We start from the raw sequence: 25,128 nt of genomic DNA, 5'->3' as shown, positions 1-25,128 counted from the left end.
GGGTACACAGTCTATGCATTTCATCCAGTCTGTGCACATATGTATATATGAATAATGTGCAAGTCCAGTGCACTCTATTTACATCACCAGCTGCAATGGCTTGACAATGTCCAAAGAACATTGTACCACTAACTGTTGAAAATGCTTATGGAGAACTGCATAAAGGTGTGAGAGAAGCAGATCTATAATGAGAACAGTGGTCAACATTACTGCATTTTCAGCACCATGGTCAGCAATCTACGAAGTGACCACTAATTTCAATATTTTTGACTACTGTACCACAACCAGCTAGGGACAGAATGCCTTTGATTGTAGAACTGCTTGATAATGATTAACTTGGGGCTAAGTAACAATGACAAAAGCAATTGCCACTATTTGTTCCCCCATAACCCTTTCTAAACATCAGGCACACTCATGGTTGTGAGGTGCAGGCATGACTCTTTGTTTAAGAAATTTTCTTTGCAAGGATATGGTTTGGGGTTCAGTTCCACTGCACAGTACCTTATGTATATGTGTGCATATGTGCATGTGTGTGTATATATATATATATATATATATATATATATATATATATATATATATATATATATATATATATACAGGGTTAGCCAAAAGTCACCAGACAATACATGAAAAACATATTATTGCAAGATTAAAACAAAAAAATTATTTTATATGAGACTTCGCCAATAAATAGGCAAAGAATCCAATTATTAACCATTCATAATTGAAATGAATAAATAAAATTAAATATTAAGTATGTATGGAATTTTGAATTTTTGTCAGGTGACTTTTGGCCAACCCTGTGATTGTGTGTATGTATGTACGTATATATATATATATATATATATATATATATATCATCATCATCATCATTGTTTAACATCCATCTTCCATGCATGCACAGGTAGGACAGTTCTTTCAACTTCCATGTACCAAATCCAATTCCAAGGCTTTGGTTGGTCTGGCGCTATAGAAGAAGATACTTATCTAAGATGTCATGCAGTGGGACTGGATCTGAAACCAGGTATTTGGGAAGCAAACTTCTTGCTATGCCTACAGCATATGTTTGTATGTGTGAATGTGTACATGTATGTTCCTGCATGCATGCAATTAGATATAAATGTTAATAGTCCATGTTTGTCACTGCTTGAACAAAATGGTGATGATGTAGACATTACTTCTTGGCATTATGCCCAGTCATTCTGGGCTTCCACAGACTTCTGCAATAAAAAACGAAATGTTCCTTGCTTGAAAAATAGGTATGGGTTAACAACAGAAAGAGCATCCAGCCATAAAGTCTTGCTTCAAAGGAGTCATCAAACTGATGCCATGATGGAAAAACAGAAGCTAAACCAATGAATAAACAAACAAAAACACTCACCGGTTCCAACATAACCAGCAGATCACATAAACACAGCCATTTCAGGTTAGCAGTTGGATAAAAGGCATGGAAACATCCGGTAAAAGTGTCATGGCATGCAGACAGGATTTCTTCGGCCATCTGCCGAAATTCGGGACTCATTGGTGGGTTGGAGAGTGAAAGCCTAACTTTCGAAGGACGGACCTCTTCAGCAAGAATCTTGCGAAGCAAATCTCTGGAGTTGCCAACACCTTCAGCCAATTTCATGGTTTCTGGTATGGTTTTTTTGCTGACAGCTAAAATCAAACGAGAAAAAAGTTTAAAAGCAATCAATAAGAATTATTTTTTTTGTTGTTTTAAAAATCTTCAAAGTATTTAAACAATTCTCATCATTCAACATCCATGTTCCAAGCTGGCATGGGTTGGACAAAATGGGTACATAATGGTTTTTTTTTTTTTTTTTTGTGGGGTAGAGGCAATTAGATAAGGGTGCTTGATACAGGGTTGTTTTATTAGGGTAACAGAAATGGAACTAAAACCTTTATTGGGTGTGGGGGGTTAGTAGAGAAGGGGGCCAATGAAGATATGGCTACATTAGCACAATCTCAACTGCCTCCAACTCAGGTATACAACAAATGGAAAATATTACAGCAGCAACAGTAGTAGTAACAGCAGCAGCAAAAGTAATGGTAATAGTGACAGTAGGTGCAAGAATAGTAGCAGCAGTAGCAGCAGCAGCAAGAGAAACAACAACAAGAGTAGTATAGGGTGGTCCAAAAGTCACTGTGAGGCTGCAATCTTTCATTATTTACATTATTTACATTTGACAGATATTTGTCCTCATCTTGTTTGTTGTTAACACGTTTTGTCTGATATACCCTTCAGCCTTCATCAGGTGTCTTGGAGAAATTTTGAACACGGGTTCTCATTCCTAAGGTATTTTTCGATATTATTATTATTATTATTATTATTCAGCTCTTAACCACTACACCATATGCCCATAGGCATATGGCGTAGTGGTTAAGAGCGGGGGCTACTAACCCCAAGATTCTGAGTTCGATTCCAGGCAGTGACCTGAATAATAATAATAATAATAATAATAATAATATCGAAAAATACCTCGGGAATGAGAACCCGGATTCAAAATTTCCTCAAGACACCTGATGAAGGCTGGAGGGTATATCAGCCGAAACATTGTGTTAACAACAAACAAGATGAGGACAAATATCCATCAAATGTAAATCATGTAAATAATGTACATAATTCCTCATCGCTAAAATATAAAACTATATTGCAATCTTTGATAATTTTTATATTTTTTGACCCTTTTTTTTTCCTTTCGGGGATATTATAGACTAGGTCCTGGAAATTAATTATGGAAAAATATGGCACCACACAATGCACCTAAGTGGTGAAATTGTTCTACAGAAATCAGGATACTGGACCCAGAAACCCTTATAGCTGTCATGGAACATATTTTGCAAAGGGCACAGATGTGTGAAGCTGAAAATGGATGCCATTTAAAAGAGGTCATCTTTCAAATGTAATGCAGGGGTATCATGAAAAAGGACTAATGTAAATTAAACTCCAATATCTCCTCTATATTGAATTAAAATTTCATACACTTATTTTTTTAAATAAGGGAGTTATTAAAAATTAAAACCCCTCAGTGACTTTTGGGTCACCCTGTTGTAGTAGTAGTAGTAGTAGTAGTAGCAGCAGCAGCAAGAGTAGCAGTAATAATACTAGTTACAGCAGCAGTAGGAGTAATGATGGTAGCAGGTGTTAGAGATCATTATCATCACATTGAGTTCATTAAGTTTCCAGATCTAGCTCAATGGTCCCATGTGACATGCAGAGTTCTCACAACAGATATTAGGACAACATGAACAATAGACAGTATAGAGTACCAAAGCAGAGATCAGAACAAGATTAGGACAAAACATAAGCAGTAGGCAATATGAAGTACCATGGCAGAAATTAGGGCAGAAGCAGTATAGAAGTACTAAAGTAGAGATGAGGTCTTGCATCAAAGTTTAGGACAATGTTAGGTAAATAACAGACAGCAGATAGTATTGGGGAACACATGTTAGGATGATATTTCAGAGTGACTGGTGTGGAGTACCATGCAAGAAGTAAAAGTATTGCTGTATAGATAGGGATATAAACTGGGATTAGAAATCTTACTAGATAAAGAGAGAGAAAAAGTAGAGAAAGAAAGAGTAAGAGAAGAAAAAAAAAGAAAAACTAGTAAGACAGGGGAAGGAGGCTGAGAGGAGAAAGATGGGGAGTGCATACCTCCATCAGAGAACACCTCATTAATGTAAATTTTAATGAGACGAAGGCAAGCTTTGCAGATGTAGACAAATCTTTGGAGATCGGAGACTAGTGCTGTACGGCTAATTCCTTTCAGTCCGTCAAGTTCAGCAGCGGAAGAATGGAAGGAAGACCACGCCCACTCCAAGAGATTTAATAAGGCATCGAAGCAACTCTGAAAAAGTAATTAATAAATTCAGTAGTTATTTAATTAGAATAGTTTTTTTTTAGAGTTTGAATTAAGAAAAAGAAAAGGAGGATTTTTGTAGACAATGACGATAAATGCATGAAGCTAGTTTCTAACCATATTACTGCACTAACTGGACCCTAACTAAGGCACTGGTAGAAAAACTAGATAGAATGAATACACACAAGATTTCTGAGAACAGCACTTAACATCAAACAGTAATCCCATACAACAGATCAGGTTCTTTATGGTAATCTTCCAAGAGTTACCTCCACCATAAAAGAAAGAAGATTGATTATTCTGCAGACATCTTTAGAAGCAAGGATGAAGTAGCGAGTCAAATGCTGATGGCTCATGTGGGAACCAACACATGAAAAATAGCCTGGGGTTGTCCTGCCATGACATTTATTGACCAACTGATTAAAGATGCTGCTCTACTGAAGAACAATCTTCCAAGAGCAATGAGGGTTAGGAGTATTCTCAACACAAATGATTGATGGTGTTCATCTGCAGATGATATAGTAGTAGTAGCACCTTCTTACTGGTACCTATTTATTGGCTCATAGCTGGAGTGAAGTAGGATGAAACTGGTCCTTCTGAACTCAAAATGTAAAGCAATTATAAGCAAATATTCCAAGGCCCAACACAGTAAAGTTTCTACCAATTCACAACAATCCTAATAATAAAAATAGTAAAAATAATGCCTTCAAATTTTGGCACAAGGTCAGCAATTTCGAAGTACCGGGTAAGTCGATTACATTGACCCCAGTGATCAACTGGTACTTATTTTATTGACCCTAAAAGGATGAAAGACAAAGTTGACCTCAGCAGAATTTGAACTCAGGACTTAAAGACAGACAAAATGTTGCTAGGCATTTTGCCCAGTGTGCTAACGATTCTGCCAGCTTGCCACCCATAATAATAATAATAATAATAATAATAATAATAATAATAATAATGATAATAATAATAATAATAATAATAATAATAATAACAATAATAATAATAATAATAATAATAATAATAATAACAATAATAATAATAATAATAATAATAACAATAATAATAATAATAATAATAATAATAATAATAATAATAATAATAATGATAATAATAATGATAATTGGCACAAGGCCAGCAATTTTAGGGAGGTGTGTAAGTTGGGTGCATCGACTTCAGTACTCTACTGGTACTTATCAACTCCAAAAGGATGAAAGGCAAAGCTGACCTTGACAGAATCTGATCAAACTCAGAATGTAGCAATGGGTGAAATACCACTAAGCATTTCGTCAGGCATGCTAATGATTCTGCCAGATCGTCACCTTTAATAATAATAATAATAATAATAATAATAATAGTAATAATAATTTATGATAGATGTACAAGACTAGCAATTTTTTTAAGAAAGGACTTAATGCATGGTCAGTTCAATCAGTAGCGACCCAGGATTAAACAACAGTGTGATTCTCACAATGAAGGAGCATCACCATGGGTCAACAAGAGAACTTCTACATGGTTGCTTCACCTGCTAAATGTAGCAACCAAATCTCCCAAAATCACATCCTATCATTTTTAAAGACACATTGGCTAATGTAGTTGGCACCGACTGATGCTGGCGCCGACCGACGCTGGCGCCGACCGACGCTGGCGCCGACCGACGCTGGCGCCGACCGACGCTGGCGCCGACCTACGTTGGCACCGACCGACGCTGGCGCCGACCTACGTTGGCACCGACTGATGCTGGCACTGACAGACATTGTCAGCGACAGCAACAACAAAGATACACTTACAGGTGATACAGTTCTGCTGAAGTCTTGAGTTAATATATGAGCAGGCTCTAAATGTTCAGCTTTACGAGGAATTGACTGTCTGTCTGGTGATGGTAATCTGAAGAAGGAAAAAAGAACAACAATAACAATAATAATTGGGCCTAATTTAGTCAGAAACTTTGAAAGGAAGAGGATTAGTCAAGTACAATGACCCCAGTTCTGGCCAAATACCTCATTTAATCAACCCTGTAGGGATGAAAAGCCAATAATAAATGATTAAAAAGAATACCTTTTTGTGAATAATAATTTGGTAGTGAGGCTCCAATTTGGAAGATCAGAGGGTTTTACAGAGATCGGAGTTTCCTCTTACCTATCACTACTCTTAGATCTGCTCTGGCCTAGAGTAATAGTAACTTTCAAGGGCGCCACTTAAGGGTCAAAGAGCAGAAGACAGCCCTATGGTTTAGGCATACAGGACTCAGAAGAGGGCTGGCCCCTAGACAGGTGTTGTACAGATCCACTGTTAAGTAGACATGCCCTTATGCCACTTGAATCACTTCCTCTGTCACAGAGATAGATAAATAGGTCTTGTGTCTCAAATGTAAGCTCAGGAGAGCAGGAATCTAACAAGTAAACTAAATAAACCAGCAGGAGGCAATGGGAAGCCATTGATGTGTTTTCCCCAAGCAAAATCATGAAACTTCAAACTTTGGCATAGAGTTCCATGATTACCAATGCACTCAGACATGGCACATAACAAGAGAGACCAAGGACAGAATTTCACTTTATTTTTAGGAAGCAAATAGATATTTGCTTGTGGTTCATTGAAGTGAGACATTCTTACAAGCATGAACCTAAGAAGGGAGCCTTGACCCAATAGAAATAATAGCCAAATCTACCTCACTTGTGCACTTGTAAAGGCAATGTCAATTCGATGGAGGGAGTGAGCTAATGTACAGCACACACATTTGATCATTATAAACAAATCCTTTATGCAGGTCATTCAATAAAACCTGAACACTCACACATCATCTTTGAGGAGAAAATTCTATCGCGGGCATGTACATGTGTGGGTTTCTTTGTCTCAACATTGTGATAGTTGCAAATGAGAGTCATTACCATAAGAGAAGCTGTTACTTATTTTTAACAAAATTCTGCAAAATAGTATTTGGTCATAAGGAAATATCACCTTGCTTGGAAACAGGTGAGGGTGAGTGACAAAAGGGTCATACACATATAGAAAAACTACAGCAATGAACTCCATCTAACCCATACAAGCATGGAAAGGTAGACGTTAAAACAATGATGACGATGATGATGTTGCATGGATGACCATACAAACTGTGAAGATGTCACCCTTAAAATTTGCATTAACTCAAATTTGGCTAAGACAGATTACAAGTTTGTAAGGGGCATAAAAGTAGAAGCAGAAAAGGATGAGAAAAGGGATTAAGAGAAAGAGATTTCAACCAACCTGTAAAGTAACTGAGGGATCTGTCCAGCATTCACATCAGTTCCATTATTGGATTTCTTTGAACTCTTGAATTTAAACACCACTCTATGTAACAAGAGATAGAAAGAAAGTTGTGAATATAAAATGGAAGGCAATAATTTATGCACTTTTAAGTCAACAAATCTTTTTATTCTTCCTTAAATTTTACTTTAGAAATTATTATCATCATCGATATTGGCAAACAGAATCATTAGCACACTGGACAAACTGCTTAGAAGCATTTTTTCCAGCTTTATCTTCTGAGTTCAAATTCCAACGGGGCTGACTTTGCCTTTCAAGGTTGACGAAATAAGTACCAGTTGAGCACTGGGGGTCAATGTAATTGGCTAGTCCCTTTCATTAAAGCTTCATGGCCTATGCTTACAGCAGAAAGAATTATCGTTATTATTATTATTATTATTATTATTAATACTATCAAACTGACACAGACAGAGAGACTGAAAAATGCTTTGCACTATTTCTTTAGACTCATTATGTTCTAAGTGCAAATTCTACAGAGTTTTTAACTTTACTTTTCATCTTTACGAAGTCAATAAAATAAGTACCAGTTGAGCAGTGGGATCAATGTAACAGACTAGGTCTGAGACGTTTTAGCATCTGCCATTTAGCACCACTGATTTGATGCGGAGTTATTTGATATCCAGATGTTATGTTTTCATGTTTCCATTGCTCTCTGTGTGTTTCTGGACATATTCCTCTCTATGTGTCTGAGGAGAGGGAAAGTGTTTTCCTCAAATGTTTTCAATTAATAAATTGTAATATCTCTCCTCCTCGTGGTCTATCTGTGTTTATTTTTGCATGTGTCTGTACCTGTGTTTGAATTCCAGCACCAAAATGTACTGTCGCCAAAACAGGCTGAATGTCCAGTTTAACCATGCCAAATTGTCAGTCTCCAAACAGCTGCACCAAATCATTTCATTCCATAATTGACTTACTATCTGCCCCAAAATTCTTCACATACTTCTCACATTACCAATCTATTACTGTAACTCTTATTTCTGATAGCTGAGGATTTATTCTATAACTAAGCACTCTTCAGGAAACTAGAATCAACCTCATGTCAACCAAGCAAACAGAGGTAAGCACAGTTATGTATTTTTCCCAGCAGCACAAGAATGGGTGCCTTAGCAGCAGCAATATGTTTGAACTTCAGATACTTCAACACTAATTTGATACTTAAACCATGCAACCATTCGGCCCCAACACCTCCAGTTTTTGAGGGGCAATTGTGCAAATTATACCCATAGACTTTTTTTTTTAAGACACTTTCAGTAAAAAAAAATGTGGTTTTAGAATCACTGGCTGCGCAAAATTAAAAAATGGAAAAAAATTCAGTGGAGATCATGCTTGGGATTAAATGTCTCCTAAATCAGAGTTGACCAGGAGTTAATCAATCAATCAATCAATCAATCAATGCAAATACTCACTGATCTTCTGTAGTGACAACAGCCTGCCCACTTGATCCACAGTCACTACTTGGTCCAGATATCCTAGCCCAAGCCACATACCAGATATTAGCCTGGAGAGACACCGGCTCATAAAATAACATTGCATAGGTTTCTCTGGAAAACAAACAACAAAGGCATTAATTAATCTTCACAAAGGGAACAAAATCTGCTTAACATATATCTATGTCTACTGTCCTGTCTTTCTGTCTAAGTATCTATCAATATGCCCGCTTGCCTTGTGTGTGTGTGTGTGTGTGTGAGTATTTATTCACATATAAATATTCTTCATTCCTATAGTCAACATTATCAATAACAATATTTATCTATCGTTGGTGCTACCATAATTTAACACTTTGGAAGAAAACAAAACAACTTACCTGGCAGCACATTCAAATGGAATTTCTTCAGTTTCTGCCAACAGAGTTCCATCTTCTTCCTTGTCAGCACCATCAAAGCCAAGTTCAAACAGCTGTACCAGACACACAGACACATAGATCAATGGTTCAAATAACAAACAGTCAGGACAGAAAAATCAAAGATTGAGAGATTTGAGTGGATGTCTGTGTGTGTACATGTATGGTGTGTGTTTGTACATATGTGTTAATGTTTGTGTATGCATGTCTGTGTGTGTGACTATACACATGTATAAATGAATGTATATATAGTATTTGCATATAACCATATCTTTGTGTGTGTGTGTGTGTGTGTGTGTGTGTGTGTGTGTGTGTAAGCGCTGTATATGAATATCCATATCCAATATTCTAAATGTTTCTCCTAATTTGGGTAAATATTGATTTCAAATTTTGGCACAAGGCCAGCGATTTTGTGGAAGTGGGTAAATTGATTACATCAACCACAGTGCTCAACTGGTACTTATTTTATCAACCCTGGAAGAATGAAAGGCAAAGTCAACCTCAGTGGAATTTGAACACAGAACCTAAAGACAGATGAAATGCCACTAAGCATTTTGTCCAGAGTGCTAACGCTTCTGCCAGCTCGCCACCTTATATTTGGGTAAATATTATAATCTAATCAGTATTAAAATTGCTGCTTTAGTTTCACTCAATTATACAATAACATCTTAGGATATGATTAACTTTTGGCTTATGAAAATATGAGGTTTTGATTTTAGGAATTGACTTGCAAGATGCATGGTGTGAGTTCTTGTGTGGAAGCAAATTTTATTTTATATCGATTAGGGTCTGGCATAATGACTCACCCTAAATACAACAAAATATAAGTTTAACCCTTTTGATACCAACTCACCTGAAACTGCCTCTGGCTAGATAGTACAGATGTCCTGTTTTTAAAAGTTCTGAATTAAAATCTTCCACCAAACCTTAGTCACAATTTATGTTCCTAACACTAGCATAATAATAACTAAGTTATGTTACTAAATTCTTTGTTATATCTAAAATTAATTGAAAGAAACACAGCATCTCAACAGAGATATGGTAACAAATAGGTTAATAAACTAACTAGTATTAGTAATATAAATCAGTAACCTATGTTTTATTCAATCCAAGCAAAACTTTTGAGTGAAACCGAGTCATGAGTTTGTTCCACGTGGTCAGATGATCAGTAAGGTGTTTCGGTTCGATGTCCTTAACCTTTTGAAAGAGGCAATGTGAAGAAAGAGGACTGCACCATGGACAAATAGAACCTGAATGTTGCACTATGACAATGCACCTGCTAGCACAGCACTCCTTATCTGTGACCGGTTGACAAAGCATGCAATTACTCGTTCCTGCATCCACCCTACTGCATAGATTTGGTTCCGTTAAGTTCAGGTCCACATCAATGAACATCAATTTTATTCACTACAAGAACTCTATACTATCCCAGAAAATGTGTTTAAAAGCAAGAAAATAAAAGTTGGAAGTGGGTATGAATAGTAGCAGAAGCTAAAGACTATAAGCTGGATTAAATTGTAAGTAAATCAGTAACTTGGTTTAAGAAGTCAGGTTTCTCTTTTATACAGGTCTCACATATTCACACTTGCACTCGCACAAACATACATACATATATAGACATACACACAAATGCACATATTGTTAGCTAAAGTTTTTAACTTCGGAAAACAGCAATAGTTTAAGTGAAAATAGAGAATCTTACCTTGATTCGTCCAAAATATTCTCCACGGCCTCCAAACAAGCCAAAGCCACCCAATAGTATATCGGTGTCAGACATAAAGCGAATAGCTTCAACTGAATGGCCCGAATAACCCCAACCACCTCCATGACCTGCAGTAGACAAACAAGGTATGTTCTTAATAAGGACCACCAATGGTGGAAGGGAGGCTGGAGAAGTGGAGCAACAACAAACTAGATCTTTAGTAACAACAAAACAGATTCATAGAGAGAAGTATCAAGATGGAGAAAAGAGAGAGAGAGATAGAGAGAGAGAGAGTAACTTACTATCAAATCTGTTAATAATTGAAAAGTCTTCTTTGGTGTAATCCTTGGTGGCCGCCCTCTTCTCCTTCGTCTCTTCGTACACCACCAAGTGTAGCTGTTGGGCAGTGGTCAATGTATCGAGACAAGCTACAAGTACAGACAAAAGAACACACATGAAGATAATCAACCAAACATTATGTACATATGTTTACTATTTGTTATAAAAGACAATATTTTTTATGCTCCCACACAATGCAGGTTTCATTAAGAGTAATTGAGACACCATACATCATCTCAAAAATACATCTTCCTCTTCAAATGAAAAAAGTTTATAAAATATTTGTAATGGAAATTTTGATGTTTATATGTTGACACTGCTTTCATGTTTATATTGCTGCCCACACACTGTGTCCACATCCCCCCATTATTCACATCTCTTCACTGTCCACATGCCTTTCATGTCCACATTTCTTCACTTTCCACATTTCATTCAGTGTCCATATCCTTTCAAGGTCTATACCTCTCTCCTTTCCACACCTTTTCCACTTTACCTGGCACATCGCTTTAGAGTCCACACCCCATTACTTCCCATACCTCTTCAGTCTCCACATACTTTTAGTAACCACATCTTTTCCCTACCAACAGCTCCTCAGGGAGTGTACATAATCACTCAACCTGCTTGAAATAGCAGGTCAAAGCTCCTTCAAAACACACATAACCTTAAAATCTCACACAAAGAACACACTGAATAAGATAGCCCTAGATAACCATTAAAAAGATGGCATAGTCATAGCCTGAATGCCCTGATCATAGGCCTACCCAATTAAAGTTAATGCAAGGGATTTTTAGTGATTAGGGAAGCCATATTTTGGTTACTATGCATTAGCACAGTGGTGCCATGCCCACTTCAACCAATTAAAGTTGACTGCGGAAAGATACCAGTAGCAACTTTTGCCCAGCAGTAAAACATGCTGTTTTCTATTTATATATATATATATATGTATTTTCTATATGTAGCACTTGGCCAAGCAAAAGATGTATAGTCCACAGATGAGGTCCAGAGATTCTCCATATAGAAGACACTTTGTAGTGCTCAAAAGATTCTAACTTAGACGCCGATGTCTTTACAGAGGATCAATTCCACAAGCTAAAGAATGGCTGGAAGAGGGATCAAGTTGAGTGGATATAGAGGCAATTATGCAGATAAATTAGAGACATTAAATATATTAAATATAATAGTTTGGGTATGAAATACAAAATGTTTATATATATATATATATATATATATATATATATACACACACACACACAAACCCATGCGCATACATACATGCATACAAACATACATACATACTTACCAAGCATGTGCAATGAACAATGTGACCTTGTGGAATAGGAACTAGCTCTTGTAGGTATATACATTTCGGGACTGAGGATGTTACAGAAGCTGGAGTCAATGCTGTAAAGAGGACGGGCCTCAGGAAGCAATACCATGTAGCAATTGATTAAATTCTTGCTGGGAGAATAGCTAAAATAGATACAAAGTCAGAAGTTCAGTAAACAAAAACAAAAAAAAAAGCATATTTGATAAGATATTGCAAGGATACTAAAACAGAACCAGATGACAGAACTTATTGTCCTTTGGTTTTGCAAACAAATGAGATTTTATAATTAACAATGTAAGTAATTCCAAACCAGAAAACACTTCGTCAGGTGGTGGATAGTCTTTTATAAGGATACTACACAAGCATTGGATTAAATTACTATTTTCTTATTTCTTTATTGCCCACAAGGGGCTAAACATAGAGGGGACAAACAAGGACAGACAAAGGGATTAAGTCGATTACATCGATCCCAGTGCGTAACTGGTACTTAATTTATCGGCCCCGAAAGGATAAAAGGCAAAGTCGACCTCGGTGGAATTTGAACTCAGAACGTAACGGCAGACGAAATACTGCTAAGCATTTCGCCCACTGTACGTCTGATCACCACAGCTTGCCGCCTTTTAAATTACTATTTTCTTGTGAAGAACTGTCACTGGTAAGTAATTAAGCAATTATCTGTGTGATAATTATCATACAACATACACTAGTTAAACATGTGGAAAGATTACATAATCTATGGTGTTATAATAAAGAGTTTGAGTAAACCACCTGTTGTATTTAGCTCTTAAATATATGTGTGCATGTGTGTGTGTATATATATATACACACACGCATATAGTGTACTCAATGTATAAACTGTATATACATATCCATATTGTACATACAGTATAAATATTTTGTAAATGCATTTTTCATATATATATATATATATATATATATATATATATATATATAGGTATTCTCACATGCCACTCACCTCCAAAGAGTGTCATACACTGGATCTAGACACACAGCATGGTGAAACAGGTTTTCTTGATCAGCCGAACTGAAACTGAAATGAAAGTAACAAAAGAGTTATCTATAGTTTTTAAGGTTTCTGCTTTTTTAATTTTTTTTTTTTACCAATTTTCAAATTGCTTCTTTACATAATAAAAGAGAATTGTGGAATGTATTTCCAAGCAATGTTTTTCTTTACAACTAAATCTCTTCTCACTCATCACTAAGCACTTAAATGTCAGGTGGAAGTGGAAGCAGTTGTCTGCGAACATACTTAAGCAAATAAAAATGTCTTACCCAGAAAGTTTAAATAAATAAATAAATAAATAAAAAAGTTATCATTATTGACTCAGAAGAGTGATAGGCAACAATTAAGCCTAAGTCGATTGAAGATCAGATTACAGTTTAATGAAAATCATTGTGGGGCCATGCTAGACTAAAAATCAGAACAAAGAGAAAAGAGAAGTAATGGTTGAACATGGCAGGGCCAATGATCAACATTAAGAGCATACAGAGGTAAAGCTGAGCCTAGTAGGACTGAAGATCAAAACAAAGGAGAAGCAATATGGATCCTGAAAGGACCAGAGATCGAAATGCAGAGACTAGAGAGGCAATTATGAGTCTGGCAGGATGGAAGACAAAAACACAGAGAAGGGAGAAGCAATAATAAGACTGAAAGGACTGGAGATCAAAATACAGAGAATAGAGACGTAATGTTGAGTCTGGCAGGACCGAAGATGAAAACATAGAGAAGGGAGAGGCAATATTGAGGTTGACCAGATCAGAAGTGAGAATCTAAAACAATAGGACCTGATACAGTAAGGCATACAGTCCAGCCATGTGATTCTATAACTTCACTGCCACAGTAACTCTGCCAGAATCTTTTTAGTCTATTTCAAGAGATGAGAAGATAAATTTATTGATAAGATTGATGTAGACTGTTTTAATAAGAATTTTCAATAAGAGAACAAAGCAACTAGTTTAGGGGAAAATTTCATTCAATTGAAATATTCTCAGAATTTGGAGAGCATTTATTTCATCAATATAGCAGAGGACAACATAAGAAGTTGATCTCTGAAGGATCTGAACTCAGAGTATGAAGGGAAATAATGCTAAGCAGTTATTCCATTATTCTTATTTCTTTACTGCCCACAAGGGGCTACACACAGAGGGGACAAACAAACGGATTAAGTCGATTATATTGACCCCAGTGCATAACTGGTACTTATTTAATTGACCCCAAAAGGATGAAAGGTAAAGTCAACCTCGGCGGAATTTGAACCCAGAACGTAGCAGCAGACGATACTGCCAAGCATTTCGCCCGGCGTGCTAACGTTTCTGCCAGATCGCCGCCTTTCTACCATTCTACATACCACAGCCTGTAACAATTTGTGAAAACAATTCATTTCTCACACAGGCACAAAACCAGTTATTTAGCAAGAGGAGAACAGTTGATTTTATCGACCATACCACTTGACAGGAACGTTTTGTGAACTAGAAAGGATAAAAGGTAAAGTTGTCTACAACAGGTTTAGTCATAACTAAAAATCACAAGATGCTTTAATGATTCTGCCAATCTTTCACCCTTGTAATAATAATGCTTTATTTCTCTGGTTTCTAAGAAATTTCAAAGAAAAGGTACATAAGGTTGACAAACCAATCTCATTTGAACTGGAAATCAGAACAATGACAACAATATTAATATGCTGCAATTTAATTTTAAGCGAACGACTAATATCTGTAATTTTTCTATTCCCATATTCTTAAATCTAGAAGAAAACTTATAATGGAATCCACCCAAATATATAACTGATGCTTATTTCACTAACCATCCCTGAAGTAACTGTCAAGAAGGCATCATAAATCTGATTAAACAAGACCCTTAATGATAGTAGCTATAAATACCATTACAGCATGGACAGTGAAAAGATTTTAGACAATTGTTGACAACATCTGGGCTGATCCTTTTTTTTTTGTCCACAGAGAGAGGGTGTATAAAAGGAACATATATTTATGATTGCCCAATATATTTAATAAAGTTTAATTAATAAATTCCCACAGTGTTGGTTGATATCTATAGCCTCATTCTGTAGTACATCATATTATAAAGAGGAAACACTGAACTCAGTAATTATCAATTCATAGCTGTGGCCAGTGCACCCTGACTGGCTCCCGTGCTGGTGGCATGTAAAATGCATAATCCAAATGTGGTCGATGCCAGTGCCGCCTGACTGGCTCCCGTGCCAGTGGCATGCAAAAAGCACTATCCGAACATGATCGAAGCTAGGGTCGCCTGACTGGCTCCTGTGCCAGTGGTACGTAAAAAGCACCCACAACACTCTCGGAGTGCTTGGCATTAGGAAGGGCATCCAGCTGTAGAAACATTGCCAGATCAGATTGGAGCCTGGTGCAGCCACTGGCTTTCCAGACCTCAGTCAAATCATCCAACCCATGCCAGCATGGAAAAATGGATGTTAAATGATGAGATATATATATATATATATATATATATATATATATATATATATATATATATATATATATATATATGTGTGTGTGTGTGGAAAGCAGACGTTAAATGATACACACACACATATATATATATATATAATTCTGTTCTCAGTCGTCCCATATAAAACACAACCACATACCTTTTACAACAGCCATCATGTTTACTAATCATCAGACACTTCATAGTACAGCCACTGTCTTCATTAACAGGAATTAAGCCTGGAAATAACATTAGACAAAAAGGTCAGAAGGTCAAATAATGATAATGTAGTTCAGTTACAAGAGATGTGGAATATGTGCGTGTGTGCACATAAGTGTATAGATGTGAACATAAGGATGCAGATGTGTGTAAGGGGGGGGTGCATGGACAAGTATGAGCGTGTGCAAGCATGTGAATGTAAGAGAGCTGGTGAACGTGTAGCTTGGCAAGTGATTGTACATGTGGGTGAATCACTACATGTAAGAGTGTGAATGTATAGGGATACAAAATGTGGTGAGGTCAACAGAACAAATATTTTCTGGGTCACAAAATACTAGTTTCACATTTATATATTTACATTTACACATACACATATACATATACACACACACACACACACACACACACACACACACACACACACACACACACACACTGCATCTTCATTTTTACAGCCATTTTCCATGCTTGCATGGGTTGCACAGGTCTTCAACAATACAGCATCATCGACTTATTGCAACTGGGATTCAAACTCCTGAAATCATCTTTCATCAATTATGCCTAAGTCTTCCTTGGTTTCCCTCTTTTATTGTTTCCTTCTACTCAGATAATTTGGCACTTCTTTAGCCAACTGTTATCATACATATACAATACATGACCATACCATACCATAGCAGCACATTTTTCTCTCAGCTCATTTCTAATGTCATTTGTGTGTGTGTGAGTATATATCTTTATACACACACACACACACACACACACACATGTATATATGTGGTTCAAAATTAAACAAAAAAAGACAGATAGGTGATATATATATGTATATATAATCGTTTGTCTGGATGTTTTGTTGTTCCTTTTTTGTATCATCTAACTGACTGGATGTTTGGCGTTCTTGTCCCATTTTTGGTATTCCTTTATATATATATATATATACACATATATATATATATTGCCAGGAATCACTGGAAAAAAACCCACCAACTTTTTAGAGAATTTTTAGAGTTTTTTTAGAGGATTTTTCAACTCTGATTTTCATAGCAATGCTGGCACCTTGCGTGCCCTATGATGATTATAAATTAATTATAAAATTCTGGATTTGCTATTTATCAGCTTTTGCTTGCTGGCCATTTATATTATTATTGTTATTTATTTTACTAATGAAAATAATTAATAATAATATCTGCTTAAATATTTTTGAATATTTATTCATTTAGTGTGTGTGTGTATGTGTGTGTGTGTGTGTGTGTGTGTGTGTGTGTGTGTGTATACACACATGTAAATATTAAACACCCGGAGAAGCATGTTCAACTCATTTATTTCCAGGTTTCAAAGTGACTACAGAGCATGGTAGGTATCTACCATGTCAGCTATCTTCTCCAGGTCAACAAATGCTAAGTGGAGTGGTTTACCTCTCATACCACACCTCTACTCATGCATTTCAACAATCACCTTTCATCGTATCATCATTAATGTTGGCAACAATGAAGTTTTGCAGCTGATAGGAAGAACACATTTTTGGCAGTGGATAGGTTATACACAAATACAGGCCAACATAGACATTAAGTGATACATTCACACACACACATAATGCGCAACAAGCCTGCTAACACAATGATAAATGAACTCACCAATACAAGATTGGTTGGCAAAGATGTTACAGCTAGTGAGTGTGTGAGCATTGATCAAAGATTCATCAATTCTCATGTACGTCTGATCACCACTGGCACCAATCCAAGTGGAACGGCGACCGTATCGAGCACCTGCAACACAAGCAGAAGAAAAGAATTTTGTCTTAATACTTTAAGTGAATTCATACATATATATATATACACACATATACATACACATCTCTTAGTGTTTATAAATGTTATCATGTACAGTAATGCCACAAAGTAAAAGTGAGTCTCCCAGCAAGTCTGAATGAAGACTGAACACACTAGTTGGTTGGATTTTCATTCCAACTTATTGAGAGCCTAGTGGTTAAAGAGCAGAGTCTGCTTTCATAGTAAAGTTAAATATATCTTTTATCTGTCTCTGTCAATAAACTGCAACCATGTTGGGGCACCATCTTGAAGAACTTTTAGTCAAATGAATCAACCTCAGTACATTTCTTTTTTCTTAAGCCTTGTATGTATTCCATCGCTCTCTTTTTGCTGAACCACTAGGTTACAGGGATGTAAACAAACCAACACCAGTTACCAAGCAGTAGTGGGGGACAAATGTAGGGCCAAAGACACATACACACATGTGTGTATGTGTGTAAAGCTTGAAACACGTGTACCGCAGAATCCTTTGTGTTTTTGTTTTTATTTTTTGCATTTACAATTCATTCTTTCACCTCAACCACGAGCTGGCATACACAGGTGCTTACAATTGTCAAGTATTGCCTCTAACATATATATATATATTTGTGTGTGTGTGTGTGTGTGTGTGTATGTGTGCATACATACATGTATATATATATATATATATATATATATATATATATATATATATATATATATATATATATATATATATATACAACAGGTTTCTTTCAGCCTGTCATGTATATTGCCTGTGTCTTTGTGACTGTGTTTGTCCCCTACCACCACTCAACACCAAGTGTTGTGTTTATCTCCCCATAACTTAGTGGTTCAACTAAAGGGACCAACAGAATAAGTACCAGGTTTTAAAAAAATGACTGAGGTCAATTCATTTGACTAATGTTCGTCAAGGCGATGCCCCAGTATGGTCACAGCCTAATGACTGAAACAAGTAAAAGATAAAAGATTTTGCACAAATTCTTTATTTGAAGCATTTAGAAACTATTTTTTTTATTTTTGCTTTTGATGAACACAAGAAAGAAAGAAGAAAGCAAGAGAACCAACCAATGCCAGGAACAGGTCCAGGAACTGTATACCAAGGATGGCTCTTATCCTTCACTCCACCATCTTCAGGACATACACGACCTAAAGCTCCTTTCTGAAAAAAATAAACCAGAAAAGAAAGAAAATATAAATTTAGAATAAACCAAGGAAATGGTTATTTTTGATTGGCGTAAGACCTCACCAAGCTGGAAGACAGATAAAAAATGCATCAACCCTAAGGGTTTATGAGCAAACCTAGCTATAATCTTGTGAAACAGTTCTCAATTTCCAGAAGAGAATCAAAGCTCTTAAGGCAATGGCAGAAGCAGCTGAGTAGAGTTCCAACAGGATCCAGCCAAGGAGGGATGGAAATGAGTTTCAAAAGGTATAATTTACCCTACAGTCAACTGGTGTCTTTGATTGAACTAGTTACAACACCCAAGGTACCTTGGCTCTGGCACACCTTAAGCATTCAAGAGGGCTGCAATACAGATAGTAGCACAGAGTGTGGCAATATAGGTATATCTAAAAGTCATGACCAGGATGCAGCCTGGCCCCCTTAGAGTGTAAGGAGTTAAGGACCAAAACACTTGCATGAGGGACAGAAGTGGAGTGCTTCTTCTCTAAAGACCTTCAGCATTTCACCTCTTCCTAGAGCTTCTTACTGCTGATTGGCACAAGACCTGACCAATCTGGAAGATATAAAAGCTAGTTAAATGAATCCCAATATTCAGATTAGTACTTATCAGGAGTTGAATTCCATGCATAAATGGATGTAACTAAATAAATGGATGTAACATTGCCCTTAAAAACAATGACTTTCAAATTATGGCACAAGGCGAGCAAATTTAGGAGGGGTAGTTGACTACATCAACTCCAGTACTTCACTGGTACTTATTTTATGGAGCACCAAATATATGAAAGGTAAAGTTGATCTCACTACAATTTGAACTCAGAACATAAAAAGCCAGATTAAGGGCTAGAATTAAATTGTGTAAACCATTTGGTTTAGTACCACCATTTCTAGCACTTCACCATAAGTTTATGTCTGTATTTTTACGTTGACATCGGTTGGATATGCAGCACTTCAGGATATCTGACAAACACAGAACTACAATACTCTGTTGTATATGCCACGGTCTTTTATGGCTAGATGCCTTTCTCACTACCAACAATTTTGTAGCATAGATGTGGTGCATTTATCATCCCACCAGCATTAGAGAATCTCTATGCCAATATTAATGTCTCCACTGCCCAGTGTTAGTGGAAACACTCCTCTTTTAGATGGGTTCCTGAAGGAGTCCAAGTCACTTCCCTTCTCTCTCTTGACACGTTCTCCGTGGCTAGATGCACAACTTAGTGTCAGCCACTTTACAATAAATTTAAACAATCGTCGTCGTCGTCGTCGTCGTTTAACGTCCGCTTTCCATGCTAGCATGGGTTGGACGATTTGACTGAGGACTGGTGAAACCAGATGGCTACACCAGGCTCCAATCTGATTTGGCAGAGTTTCGACAGCTGGATGCCCTTCCTAATGCCAACCACTCAGAGAGTGTAGTGGGTGCTTTTACATGTCACCCGTACGAAGGCCAGTCAGGCGGTACTGGCAACGGCCACGCTCATCTCGCTCGAGAAACCTCATGTGTCACCCGCACAAGAGCCAGTCCAGGGGTACCAGCAACGATCCCGCTCGAAAATCCCACAACAACCCCACACAAGAGCCAGTTCAGGGGCACCGGCAACGATCTCGCTCGAAGAAATTTCATGTGTCACCAGCACAAATTTGGCAACAGAAATCGAGGTGGTGGTGGAAGTGGTGGTGATGATGATGATGATGATGATAAGTAGATGTATTAACTCACCTGATAACTGCCACATGTGTACACTTGGCCATTTGCTAGTAATATCACTGTATGACTGCTTCCAGCTGCCACTTGGACAGCTGATATCGGCAACAGGACTTTGGTAGGTACACCTCTGTAACAATATGATACACCATTTCAAATTGAGGATAAATTTCATTAATTAATTAAAAAAAAAACATAAAAATGCCCAATGAAGAGAGTCTAGTATGTGTATATGTATGTAATTGTGTGTGTGTGTGTGTGTGTGTGTGTGTGTGTGTGTGTGCGTGCGTGTGTGTGTGTAGTGATGTATACAAGCCATATATAAAGAGTGAATGAAAGAGAGAGAGAGAGAGAGAGTTTAATAAAAATGTCCCTTACCGTACAGCAACATCTCCAACACCAAGTTGACCGTATTGGTTGCTACCAAAAGTATACACATCACCATTCTGTAGAAGTACCACTGAAGATGCAATACAAAACATAGTTTTAACAATAGTAGTAGTAGTAGTAGTAAGCGGGAAGAAAGAATTTTAATATGTTCATATAAAAACTGACCCTACCAAATGATAGCAACATCACTTTAAACCTCTTCCCAAACATATACAAAGAAAATATTTGATATCTTCTGATAAAAATAACTAAATTTCTTTCAAAATACACCTTACAGCCTCAAGGATGGACACATTAGATGATGTAATCCTAGATACACCATAGCTGAAAAAATAAAAGACGCACTGTTCATGACTAAAAAAATCTATGACTAAATAAGTCTATTTTATAAGTAATGATATAGAGTGAAAGAACAACAACAGAAAATTGCTGGAAACTCATAGACCCTTCTGCTCAACATGGGTTCAAAAAGGACCTAGGTCATGTCTATGCGGAGAAGGAAGAGGTAGACACCTATAACATAGGTATCTACAAAGAGTTTCTATGTGACAGCTGACAGCCATAAATCAGATCTGAAACTGGAGCAAAGAACCAGCAAAATGGAAGGTGACATGATGGTGGAATGGTACAATACATACAGCTCAAACAGCTAACAGGCAGCCTAGGAAAAAATGTAAATGCACAACAAGAAGCAAATACCAGGTTATTAGAAGAGAAAATAGACATCTGGTATACTTAATTATGAAAGAAACTCTTATGTAAGGAGTTTACCAATGTTCTACAGCAAGAGCATAGGGAGCGTGAAGTGTTCAAGATTGCAAAGCTGTATGGCTGTGAAGCACAGGTATAGCTGTGCGGTTAACAAGCCGGATTTCTAACCATGTGGTCTCAGGTTCAATACCGCTGGATGCTTGTAAACAATCATCACTGTTGAACAAGTGGTGCCGTTTGTTTCCAGTCTTCGGTGAAAAACATGTTTGGTTATGGGGAAATAATACATTACCTTTCCTGAAAACAGGTGAGGTTTGACAATGGGCCATCTGGCCATAGAAAAAAATCTGCCTCAATAAAAATCCATTTGACCCATGAAAGCATGGAAAAGTGAACACTGATGATGATCATACACACACAAATTAGGTTAGGTCCCATCCAGCTTCAGTGCAGTCAGAGAGAACACACCTACTACTCACTGTCTTCAAATGTGTGGATATCAGCCCATTAATCTTACAAAAAAAAAGATGATTTAACAACTAAAATATACTTTTTCTCAAGGGTTTTAGACCCGAAATTGATTTAGCAAAAGACCACCATCGTTACTTTCAGTTTGAAGCCAAGGGAGGAGTTGTGGCATAACCATTTACCATGCTAGAAATAGAAGCCAAAGTGGTTGGTGTTAGGAAAGGCATCCAGCTGTAAAAGCCATACTAAAGTAAACAGTGGAATATGGCACAATCCTTTGCTTTACAAGCTCTTGTCTAACCAACCAACCAACCTAAGAAAGCATGGAAGACGGATGTTAAATGATGACGATGATCTATCTATTTCTAATCATGTCCTACTGTGGCTTAAAAAATAGGCAAAATAAAAAAAGATATTTTGAACAGTATAGTCTCCTCTGAGACACACAAAAGATAAAAGATGCGACTGTCACATTTTGAACACTTTTGATCATAAGTCTGTTTGTTTAGGTCGGACCTGAAGTTAAACAACAACAACTAGTTTTTTTTTGTTTGTTTGTTTTTTTTTTACCTGAAGTACGTTATGTAAAACTTCACATTATCAATAATTATGTTAAATAGATATTAAACCACTAACCTGTGTGATGCTGTCCACAAGACACCTGTGTGACTGGAATATCACCGTCACCAACCAGAATTTCAGCAGGTGGAAGACTAACCATTTTTGAATAGTCGGTTTCTAGCTCATCAACTTCACCTGCAAAAGGATAAAAAGAAATGAGAGAATATTTTTTTTATATATCTTCTTTAACCATGATAATGTGAATAAAGCATGCTGAAATTCTATATTTTGGTAATCCATCCTTTACAGTAAGCTGGAGTTTTTTTTTGTTTTTTTTTTTGGAGTTGAGTTGAACCTCTTCCAGTAAGTTATGAATTTCAGTAATTTCTCAAGCATCTTATTCAACATGCTGAGTAAAAGTGAGGTCAGTGAATAATAAAAATCCTGTCACTCAGCTCTCACTACATGAGTGATGAGTGGCATCACTCATTCTCACTCATTCCCATAAACAGTGGTAGCACTGTAGAACTGCTAAATGTTTCTTTAGTTTGTCAGCAGTGATAAATTCAGTTCCTTCCATGGAAAAAAAAAACTATTTGCAATAAACAAACTCCTTCCTACCCAGGAAGAGACTTAACAACCTATATAATCCAATTATTGAATATAGTTCATACAGATGCTTGTGGTTAAATAAAAAGATTACCCACATGCTCTGCTGGATGTGAAATGTGAAAGAGCATGTATGACAAAGTATAAATGTCTGATGAAGATTAGCAGTATTTTTTTCTCAAAACAGCTGGAATACCAGAGCTCGACAACAACAAACCCTAAATTGGCAGTCAAAGAAAGCTGGCAGGGTGAGGGGAGATTCTATACCTCTCCTTCCAACAGTAAGTAATCACAACAGTTTACCTCGAAATTTGATCTGCTTCATTCCTTTGCTTTTTGACTTTGGAACACGCTCAACTTTCTCAATTCGTTTTCCAATCTGCTCGAGAGGTTTCACACCGGGACGTCCTCCTGAACAGACAAAGAAAAAAAATGATTACAATGAAATGAAGAATGAATGAAAAGATAATCATATCACTAACAAGAAGTTACAACAACACATAAAAATGCAATTGTGTTGATATTATAATAGTGGAAAGGTGCATGGCCTAGACATTAAGATTATTGGGATTGTAATAATAAGGTCAAGGGTTTGGTTCCATATCCGGACAGTGCAATGTGTTCTTGAACAAGGCACTACATTTTGCCTTGCTCAAGTCAAGTCTGTTCAGCTGAAAATATGTATCAGCCAAGTACTGGTGCAGATTGATTTCTCTCTTGCTGTGACACCCTCAATATCCTGCCAAGTCAAAAGTAAGAGGGACAAGAGGATGTGTCTGCACATGGTTGCATAGGCACCATAACCAATTAGGAAAAGGATGGTACCTGCCAATAAGTCATTCTCACTCATGAGCTACAAGTCTAGAGTGTGTTTGTAGGAGTATCGGTGTGTGTGCGTGCACATTTGTGTGCATGTATGTGCACACATTTGTGCTTTTGCGTGTATGTTTTTGTGTGCATGTGTTTGTGTAAGCATGAGTGCATATTTAATTTTTTAAGTTAGCCAGGGATAGTTCCCAGGACTTTTGCAAGTCTTCCAAGAGATCAATGCCATTGAAACTCAATTCATGATGTATGTGTGTGTGTGTGTGTGTAAACAGTATGTAAAAATATAGATTATGAAAAAATAGTACTTTATATAGAAACAAAAAGAATAATAATTAGACAAAGGGTCTGACTCAGAGACAGAAGTAGATATATAGATGGATAGAGAGATACACTGGTACATGCAAAAATGTATTGACAGATACTAGGACACTTAACACAAAGACATATTTGCAGAGACACATAGACAAACATACAGAAAGAGACAGAGATGGAGAGACAGACAGATGAACAGACAGACATATGGACAGACAGGCAGGTATATGAACAGAAAAACAGATGTATGAACAGATAGACAGATGTATGAACAGCTTGAGAAACATATGTATGACCAGAAAGATATATGAACAGGCAGACACATATGAACAGATAGACAGACAGACGTATGAACAGACAGACAGACGTATGAACAGACAGACAGACGTATGAACAGACAGACAGACGTATGAACAGACAGACAGACGTATGAACAGACAGACAGACGTATGAACAGACAGACAGAC

The 25,128-nt window shown here is 36.9% G+C and overlaps 1 protein-coding gene across 7 annotated transcripts in view; it reads right to left on the bottom strand.

Moving 5' to 3' along the window:
* Window positions 1-25,128, bottom strand: part of LOC106869699 (E3 ubiquitin-protein ligase MYCBP2) — a 145,882-nt gene that overhangs the window by 97,056 nt on the left and 23,698 nt on the right. For all 7 annotated transcript variants that reach the window (XM_052972468.1, XM_052972462.1, XM_052972464.1 and 4 more), the window contains exons 17-33: window positions 23,825-23,932; window positions 22,988-23,107; window positions 21,161-21,242; window positions 20,798-20,912; window positions 18,957-19,050; window positions 17,715-17,846; window positions 16,025-16,103; window positions 13,354-13,428; window positions 12,351-12,520; window positions 11,014-11,139; window positions 10,712-10,839; window positions 8,974-9,065; window positions 8,576-8,710; window positions 7,110-7,193; window positions 5,657-5,753; window positions 3,662-3,854; window positions 1,385-1,659 (exon numbers count right to left, since the gene is read on the bottom strand). In XM_052972468.1, coding sequence (XP_052828428.1) covers window positions 1,385-1,659; window positions 3,662-3,854; window positions 5,657-5,753; window positions 7,110-7,193; window positions 8,576-8,710; window positions 8,974-9,065; window positions 10,712-10,839; window positions 11,014-11,139; window positions 12,351-12,520; window positions 13,354-13,428; window positions 16,025-16,103; window positions 17,715-17,846; window positions 18,957-19,050; window positions 20,798-20,912; window positions 21,161-21,242; window positions 22,988-23,107; window positions 23,825-23,932 — 2,105 coding nt within the window. The remainder of the gene's footprint in view (window positions 1-1,384; window positions 1,660-3,661; window positions 3,855-5,656; window positions 5,754-7,109; window positions 7,194-8,575; window positions 8,711-8,973; window positions 9,066-10,711; window positions 10,840-11,013; window positions 11,140-12,350; window positions 12,521-13,353; window positions 13,429-16,024; window positions 16,104-17,714; window positions 17,847-18,956; window positions 19,051-20,797; window positions 20,913-21,160; window positions 21,243-22,987; window positions 23,108-23,824; window positions 23,933-25,128) is intronic.

Source organism: Octopus bimaculoides, chromosome 13, assembly GCF_001194135.2.
Source record: "Octopus bimaculoides isolate UCB-OBI-ISO-001 chromosome 13, ASM119413v2, whole genome shotgun sequence".
NCBI lineage: Eukaryota > Metazoa > Mollusca > Cephalopoda > Octopoda > Octopodidae > Octopus > Octopus bimaculoides.
This window is presented reverse-complemented; position numbering and strand designations above follow the sequence as displayed.